Genomic DNA, 9,548 nt, shown 5'->3' with positions numbered 1-9,548 from the left:
TGATAAGTAAGATTATTACAGTTTATTTCAATCAGCCTTAAACTCTAACAGTCAAATATGATAATATCGTCGATTGCAGCATCTCCCTTGTAGCTGCTTCCTCTTATTCCCTCGAAAGTCAGCTGCAAGAGAAAGAAAACCTTTGGTTTCGCGCGTTTCTTCTTATGATTGTTTAGCAATTCAAACTGTTGTCGCATCATATCAACCCTCATATTCGATATCACGTTAGATCCTAAGGAAGACGAATTAGGCAGTAAAAGATAATATACTGAGAAAAAGTAATTACTTTTTTAGGCCCTGATCCTGTAAGACGACCTTGGAACATATGCCAGTCATTTCCTTGGTCTCCACTTTTTTCAAATATCCTCTTGTTACCTAATGTAACCTTCAGCGTCCCCATGCTACTCCCGAACATGTGAAAATAAAACCTCAGACAAGACTTTCCAGTAAGGGAAACCGTACGGGACATTCTGGCATTGTAATCCTTCCTTTGTGGATATGAAGCCTCAATGAACATGTAGTAACCTGAAAGACACATGTAAACATACGAATTACTCATACCAGAGTTAGCGAATGGTCGAAAAGTTACCAACTTTCTTAAAAAGATGCATTCCAAGGAAAACACCTTCGTTAAAAATCTGAACGTTTGAGCCAGGTTATTATTATTATTATTTTTTTATTTTTTATTATTATTGCTATTTTTTAATGTTTCTGCAATTCAATGGAACCACGTGATACTCCCCAGACCCCGAAACTAATCAGACACATGTACATAACAAATGAACATGAAGTGTTATTGAAATTATTTATGAACGGCGAAATTGTTCAAGGTGTTGCCTTCGGAGCATGTTAATCTTTCCCGAGTAAAATCTAAAAATTACGAGATTTTTATTTCTTTATAAAATGTATTGAGCACAACAGAGTAACTTTGTAGCCTTAAAAATAAGCCGCCTGTTTAGATCATCCTGGAAATACCTATGTGTCTTAAGGGTAACGCAAATTAATATTATTACACATTCTCTTACGTGAAACCTACGGACAATAGATCTTATATATGTAGAAGCGACGTTATACCTACAGACAATAGTTTTACAGCTCAGGAATATGCATAATAAAACAACTATTGGATTCGGTTTTCGCATGATAGCGATAATTATCAAGGCCTCGTGACCAGTTTGTGCTATTCGCCTCAGCCTTCGGCTTCGGCAGATAATACAAACTTTAGCCTTGATAATTATCGCTATCATGCTCAACTTCATCCAATTGTTAATTACATATTAACCAATTGAAAAAGACCGCAACTGATGGTTCAACAGAAGTTTTAGCAACCTAGTCACTGTTTAGAACACGTTAGCCTTTAACAAGTGAGAAAACAGATCGGCAATTTGATCGCGGAGAGCAAAATTTTGAGTTCTACGAACCATTTCGAGATGTGTGATCTTTATTTGGGCCAGTCCCTCCCGATGGTGTAGGACCTTTCCTTCTTTTCCAGTCAAATTTGTCGGTCGAACTTTGTTGGAATCCACACGCGTCCTCATCGAAATTGCACGAGAAAGCTGTATGAAAAAGATTTTAAGTTAAGGTTTATGAATTGCATTAGATTTGTAAATTAATGCAAAAATTTAAAAACCGACATCAACCTTTAGCAGTTAACCATTCACAAGCCGGCGGATGGATACAGCGAATGTAAGTAAGTAAGTATAACTTTATTTAAACACGAAACATTGATGAGAAAAAAGATGCTCGTTACAAAAATGTACATGTATACTAACTAAAATAATTCAATGTAGAAACTATGATATGATAAATGAATAAATAGTTTAAGAAAATATATTTATAAAAAAAAAAATACATGCCCGAAATATACAAGCTAAAAATATTGCAGATTAAGGGCTAATAAAATCTATTATTAAAATAACGCAGAAAGCGTGAATCAAGCGTAGAAGGTGCATTTGCAATTAACTTCGGTATCCAAATTTAACTTAGTTAACTGATTTCTAAAGATTGTAATGCTCTTAGCATCCCTGGCATCTTGAGGAAGGCTGTTCCACAGCCGACAACCAATATAAGAGAAGGACCGATGCCCAAAACGAGATTTGGGAGCCGGCTGATCCATAGAATGAAAGGAAAGTTTTTACAACAAGAATTTTCATCTTACGGATTGGTTTTCATATTACATAATTTGAACATGTTTTTTTAGTTTGTTTGATTTTTTTAAATTGCTGCAAGTTGAAGTTACTCACAAACGGCAGATGGAGGAATAACTGGCGGAGGCTTGGTCTGTGGATTATCTAAAACGAAGAGAATAGAAGAAACGAACTAACTCATTTGACTAATCAAGAAAGATAAAGAACAAACTCTTATCACAAGCATCAGAAGAGAGAAAATTGCATTTGCTTATTTGATGTACTCGCTTTCACTTTTGCAAAATGTCGATCGCCGCTAGCACAGCATTCTTCAATATTTTACCTGTATCTGTCATTGCAAAGAGAAGTTTTTTTTTTTAAGAGAGCGGTCCTTCTCGATGTCTATCGAATTTCACAAGAAAGGAAGTTAATTATTTTGCGAATTAAACCGTTTACATTGAGATGCAAATCAAAGCTTGCTGGTGACCACTGATAAAGCGAGCTAAGTGAAAAATTCAGAAACAGAATCAAGCAAACTACCTATCTAACCAGAATACGGTAGAGTGATATAAGATTCAAAGAGCTTCGAAGAGTATACACTAAAATTTGGAGTTGCACGCGCAGTTCCTCGGGTGAGGGCAAAACAATATTATTTCTCTTTTGGATTATATATTTATTTTCATTGTCACTTACAACCATTCACTGATTCAAACAAGGTCAAGTTCACTTAAAATCAGAGCATGCAAGCATACCTCCCCCGCATTCACGTTTGTACAACCGAACCATTTCCTCTGCATCGGTGGGACTTATAGTATCTCTTTGACCAATGTACACCTGAACATGAATACAAATTGTACATCTAAGATAAATTCCAACAACTACTCATAATTTCACACTTATGGGTTAAAGGGATGTGAAACCTATGCTCGGTCGCCTTTCAAAAAAACCAGTCAAACAAACAATAAACAAACGAGCAACACAGAACGGAAAAAGAGCAACACAATGATGAGAAAAAATATTTGGCTCTTGTCTTCCCCGATGCTGCAACATTTTTTTTTCCTTTGTCTAATTTTGTTGATGACTCACCCCTCGTTTCTCAAGGACTGTTTAAAGATGGTGCTTCCTCTAGATCTGGACAATAATTCTCTTTAAGTTTAACAAAAGAAATTAAGGAATCACTTAAAAACTGTTAAAGACTGCGTGTTCATATCACTGCTCTTGGAATAAAAAAAAGGCAGAAAGCCCGGATATTATATTAAGCTACTCACCCCTGATTTCTTCGGGACGATAGTTGGCTGTCCATTTTTAGAAAAGTACCTCTCACCATAATGCATGACTGAATTGTAGTCATAAGGCGTTCCAAACGAGTTTGCACTGTATGATTTCTGGAAATTGCCTTCCATTCCTTGGAATTGACAGAAACAAAGAGCTCCTATGAGTTTTCTTATAAAAATAATTAAAAAGAACGGCGATAACAAATGATAACGGCGATGTATTCGATAGTTGAACAGATTTATGTTGCGTCAAACTAGATCTGGCACACCTCTCTGGACTAAGTTTGGACTTGAGTATTCTTTTTCTTTGTCTCTTTTTCTGATCTGCTTTCATCTATATGTCACTATTCTTATCAACAGGAGATAGTACCTGGGCTTATGTTCTCGAACTTGATTTCGACATATTGATCCCTGTCTGGACGCGATTGTTCGTGGAGAAATCCAAGGGCATGTGCTGGTATGAAAATTAAATGATATATGACTATTATGATAAACATTAAAAAAACTAATATGTCTACAAACTATTAGCACTCTAAAATCTGCTCAACTTGTTTCTCTCAATCAAACTTTCAATACTCCATTGAACAACTCCAAAGACATAACTGTCACCCAAACAATCCTTTACATTGCTAACAGCACCTCAAACGATCACACATCGGGTCACATTTGCCCTATGCAGAGGCTCTAGTGCTCTCTCGATAGAGTAGCAGATTGGCTAATCTAAAAAATTTATGATAGTTCCAAAGCCGCAAAAGATAACTGGAACAAACCGATCTCGTGAGCAGCAGTGCCGAGATACAAGCATCCATTGCCTAGGGACAGTTGTTGTTCCCTCCCGGTTCGTCCCACGTAAGACCAGCACCTGAAAAAAAGGGACAAGAGCCATTGTTGTCTAATTATCCTGGAATAGTATATACTAAAACAGTGGATAGCGTTGAAGGCGCGCTCTGATTGGCTAGTCAAACGTCGATTGCAGCATCTCCCTTGTAACTGCTTCCTCTTATTCCCTCGAAACGTCACTATTCACTAATGTGCCGCTTCAAGAAACGATCGAAATCATCGCTGAGAAGGCGTTCGCTAACAACTGGTTTAATACTACACACGACCTCAGCATTACAAAGCCTGAACTGGTTCACCTTCTAGAAGTTGCAACTATGAATCAACTATTACAATTTGATGGCAATCTTTACGAGCAGACCGACGGTGTGGCCATGGGTTCTCCATTGGGCCCACTTATGGCAAACGCATTTCTCTGTTCTATCGAAGAGAAACTAGATCAAAACAACAAGCTCCCTGAATTTTACAGAAGGTACGTGGATGACACGTTTGCTATTGTCACAAGTGTACCAGCGGCAGAAGATTCATTATCAACGCTAAATAACTGCCATCCGTCCATACACTTCACCATGGAGCTAGCATCTGGAAACAAGTTACCTTTTGTCGGTATGGAAGTGCTCAAGAAAGGCTGTAAACTAGAAACTAGTGTTTATCGGAAACCAACAAACACAGGCCTACTGCTTCATCACCAGAGCCACGTCGATAAAAGGTACAAGAAATCACTACTTAAGACCATGTTGAATCGTGCATTCCGCCTGTCGTCCACATGGGAGTCCTTCAAATCTGAATGTGATCATCTAAAGATGATGTTTACAAACCTCAAGTATCCCGACCACCTCATCAATTCTCACTTTGTCACCTCAGTTAGGTCGGAAAACCCTGGAGTGCAAGCTCAATTATCCGTCAACGAAAATGCTGTTCACCGAGTGGTTTTGCCTTTTAAAGATCAAAAGTCAGCTGACGCAGTGAAAAGGCAATTATCAGATCTAGGCAACAAAATCGATCACACCCTTCATCCCGTGTTCAAGAGTCGCAAAATCTGTGAAGATCTCAGAGTTCGTGAGCCTAAACCTCCTATAGTTAGCCAACAATGCGTTGTATATAATTATAAATGTGATCTGTGTGATGCAGAGTACGTCGGGTACACCAGCCGGCATTTACATCAACGTATTAATGAGCACCGTAATTCGGCCATCGGCAAACATCTAAAGAACGACCACGGCCTACAAACCATCGGCGACCTGACCAAGCATTTCAACGTACTTAAAAAGTGCACCGGGAAACTGGACTGTTTAGTTCATGAAATGCTTTTCATAAAGAAGATGAAGCCCTCTTTGAACAAACAATCGGATTCCATACGCGCGAAACTATTTATTTAATAGTTTACATTTATGAACTCAACACGCGCAATTATTTATTTAAATATTCTAAATATTTTAAACTTTTTACGTTTGCCACCTTCGTACGGTATAAATTAACTATTCATTTTCATTCTCTTCTCACTTGAGAATGATGACATGGAGTCATCGAAACGTTGTGTGTTTTTCTCGCTAGTGTTTATTCTTAAATGTCTAACAAAATCTAATGTCATTTAAATAAACTGAATTCTCTCAATTTTGATCAATTGAGCTTAGAAAATAAATGAATGAAAGAATTAAAAATTAATTTTTTTTTAGCGAGGTGAAAGTCATCTCAATTTTTCGTTTATTTTGTTAGTAGCTTTCGAAAATTTTTACGCTTCACCATTAATACTCTGTGACTAATTCAAATCAGGTATTAATTATTATTAAAAACTGGATCATTGGATAATGCAATTCAAGACTTTTTATTGGCTTAGCCATTATAGTATATGAGGCAATATACTATAGTCTACAAATATGGTAAGCGTTAACGTCAGCTTAAAATTAAAAGGGAACTAAAAATTTAGTAAAATTTAATATTGAATTGAATGTTTTTAAGAAAACAATTATTCCACGAGAGCTTGTTGGATATGAGATGATTGTAGCCAGCGAGGCGCTACGCGCCTCGTTGTCTATCTATCATCTCATATCCAACGCGCGCGAGTGGAATAATTGTTAATTAGACTATATGCATATCTTCAAAGGCAACATCACCTAGAGTAACAAACGGCAACTGTATACCTGGAAGACTTAAAGGTTTAAATGATCAAACAGGTTCCTTTAAATAAAAGTTCCATAACCTACCCGCCTCCACTGAAAAATTTTACATATGCGTAATCATCAGCCGTCCTCTGTCTGAATTTTATGCAGTCTTCTGTTTGTGTTGTCCACGCGTTGAAAGCAGCGTTAATCACGGCCATTGCAGCGGAATATCCTGAGAAGAAAACAGTTGAAAGTAGAAAAATGAAGTCGTTCCTCGCAGATTTCGTTTATTTAATTTTAGTTCAATGGGAGCACCTTGAAAGTAACTATGAAGAAATTCTTTGTCATACTTCCAATCAGTCATATCACATCCTAAATTTGCAATCTTCCATCCAACAATCTACATACAGCACACCACTGTCAAGACACTTTCTCAACCTCGAATAGCTACACTATACTGAGTTCAGCACAACACTGGAATTGCTAAAACTCCATAACTAGCATCATGTGGCGTATAGATCGATAACTATTCTTCGAAAAGAAGATATTTGTATAAAAATTTCATTCGCGAATGGCACAGGTGGATCATGTGTCATGCCTATGAAATGTATATGTTCTTCTCAAATGCTTTTTTCGCTGTTAAAATGAAATTATTTATCACCTAAAGAGGGCTGGAAAGAAGTTTTTGCAGTTTATGATTGTGGTAGCTAAATATAATTTTCGATAGTTAAAGTTTGACATTTGTACGTTTTATGCGTCGTTGGAGTATTAAGAGTACGACTTACTTACTTAAACTAGAGTCGATGTCATACACGAGCGTACCGCCTGGCCACAGTCTGTTCGCCACTGCACCTCTGGCCTGGCCTGGTACCAACTTTATATCACCTTCAACCAGTTCGTTATCCCTGGTGTGAAGATTTTCTGAGAGAAAGTTGAGTTAATTTTGATTTTTTTTTTCTTTAACGTTATTTGGCAAACTATGTGCAATTTCTGGAGTTGTTGCTGCACGCACCCATCAATAAACAAGCTTAAACTAAGGAATAAAGATAAAATAAATTTTCGTTTTTTGGTTCGCTTTACTTTTCTTTTTTTGATTTTGTTTTGTCTTGTTCTGTTTTACTAAGAAAAGAACGAAGAGAAAGTTGAACTGAAATAAAAAACCTTCTTTTTTCTTTTCCTTTTTTCACTGTTTCCTTTCATCCTTAGCAAAGAAAATTAGAATCACGTTTTGTTACAATTTCATGATATGGACCAAAGTTCCACATCCCTTAAGCTCAATAAAATTATCAAAAACCACGAAAAAGACGAACAAAATCAAAATTCTCCTGGTCATCCAAACTTCTTCCACAACATTTTTTATACTTGTCTAATATTTTTGGGAGTTAGCGCTTCGATTTCGTTTTGTTTCGTTTGCAAGTTTTGGATCGATCAGAAAATGACCTCCTCTTATTTAGATTGTGTAAAATGGATTTAAAATTCTGAGGAGGAACCCCATGAATCGTATCCTACTAATGAAACTGGGAAATGATTAAATCTTCGACTCGAATGTACTTATGCAATATATGATATTTAATTCTAGAGTAACAATCACAATTTTTCACCATATACCTTCCGGAGATGAAGCCAAAATGTAAGTTAGCCACGCGAAATTAAGAAGAACATGAACCTTCATTGTGGTGAGATTTGAAGCGATAAAAGTGGAAATGGAAGAAACGCAGTCCGAGTTAAATAGCTAATATTTCTAACATCTGCTTATTAGGAGCATTTCAAAAGTGTGCGCTAATTGGAACTCTCATGAACTCCGTTTTCATCTTTTCATCTTTATCATTTTAATGTTCCTAAATCTTGAAGTTTGATTGCCCAGCTTTATTAGTGGGAAGACGCCTAAAGGAGAGATAAAAAACGTTTTTTCAACTCAAGTGCTGGATTCTGAAGAGTCCATTATGCTACAAAATGAAATATACTCAGCAATAATTGTTTCACTTTTGTTTTGCACCATTTTCTTCGAACAAAAGATGTTGGTAAACCTGAACATCTTTTCAAATAATCTACCCCACTTACATATATGTGCTATAACTAAAGTATTCTTTTAAAGGGATAATTTCACTCGTCTGTCCTCTTGCCCAGTTGATTATTTCAAATTTAAATGGTCTTAATTTGAACATCTTAAAGATAAAAAGCAGGCTTTTTAACATTCCGTTTGATGATTGTCGTCAACATATTGTATTTTGCGATAATGTTTGTCTTTTTGTAATTCTAGAGAGCTGAAAAGATCACGTCCAGTTTGCACTACTAGTTGCACTTTACTTTTGAGGCAGACTCTACGGAAAGTTTCGGAAAAGAATCTCCGTTTGGTCAATTTCAGTCTTTTAATCTGGTCTGGTTAAAACAGAAAATAAAATGGCGATTTATTCTTCACCAACACCGTTTCGACTGCAGCACTGCTAGTCTCAGTCAAGTAGTAATTTCGAACGATTAAGTGTCGCTGTATGTCGGAAAGTCAGCTATTATGAAATTAGTATAATTATTAACTTTTTCCGGGAAATAAAGAATAAAAAAATCGATTGAAATGGTCAATAGAAATATCATAGCTAACTCTTCTCCTTCCTTGACCCGTTGCGTGAGGTAGTGCGCTGTCTCCCCCCCCCCCCCCACCTTGATTCATAACATAACTATTTCATTTTGAACAGAGAGTTCAGCCTCAAGAGATTCAGTTTTTATAACTAAATCCTATACGAAATAAACAAATGAATGCAGTTTCGTACACAAAATTTTACCCAATATCTCCCAAAGTAAATAAGAGAATTGGTAAGAGATGGATTGATCACCAGGGTACATTAGGCTTTCAGTTAGTATCTGTTTTGCGGGTTTTCTTAGGTGAGCTTTGAACAATGATGCAGAATATGTATATGTGCACGATCCTTCGCAGTAAAGCACTATTTGAGCAATAGTGAAAATCAGACCTGAAAAAAATTTCAGGCCTGTACGGGATTCGAACCACTGACCTCTGCGATACTAGTGCAGCGCTCTACCAATTGAGCTAACAAGCCAACTGGGAGCAGGCCATCAAATTAATTCGACATAAACCCGTAGATGATAAATCAAACAACAACAAACATATGAAACATATGTATGAACTGCGGTTATGAAACGTATATGTGCACGATCCTTCGCAGTAAAGCACTATTTGAGCAATAGTGAAAATCAGA

The 9,548-nt window shown here is 36.7% G+C and overlaps 2 protein-coding genes across 2 annotated transcripts; one reads left to right on the top strand and one right to left on the bottom strand.

Annotated features, from left to right (window-relative positions):
• Nucleotides 1-8,101, bottom strand: LOC111337192 (astacin-like metalloprotease toxin 1). The gene is made up of 11 exons (XM_022943443.2): nt 7,948-8,101; nt 7,129-7,260; nt 6,442-6,571; nt 4,171-4,262; nt 3,771-3,854; nt 3,395-3,531; nt 2,879-2,960; nt 2,244-2,291; nt 1,422-1,556; nt 287-525; nt 1-122 (listed from the first exon to the last, which is right to left on the bottom strand). Exons 1-11 carry the CDS (start codon nt 8,009-8,011, stop codon nt 45-47), a joined length of 1,221 nt encoding a protein of 406 aa, XP_022799178.2. The 5' UTR covers nt 8,012-8,101; the 3' UTR covers nt 1-44.
• LOC111341429 (uncharacterized) lies at nt 4,533-5,654 on the top strand. Its single transcript, XM_022948395.2, has one exon. It carries the CDS (start codon nt 4,555-4,557, stop codon nt 5,614-5,616), a length of 1,062 nt encoding a protein of 353 aa, XP_022804130.2. The 5' UTR covers nt 4,533-4,554; the 3' UTR covers nt 5,617-5,654.
• Nucleotides 8,102-9,548: the final 1,447 nt, after the last annotated feature.

Source organism: Stylophora pistillata, chromosome 1 (assembly GCF_964205215.1).
Source record: "Stylophora pistillata chromosome 1, jaStyPist1.2, whole genome shotgun sequence".
In the NCBI taxonomy this organism is placed as follows: domain Eukaryota; kingdom Metazoa; phylum Cnidaria; class Anthozoa; order Scleractinia; family Pocilloporidae; genus Stylophora; species Stylophora pistillata.
The sequence above is the reverse complement of the archived record's forward strand: the minus strand, read 5'-3'. Positions and strand labels throughout refer to the sequence as shown.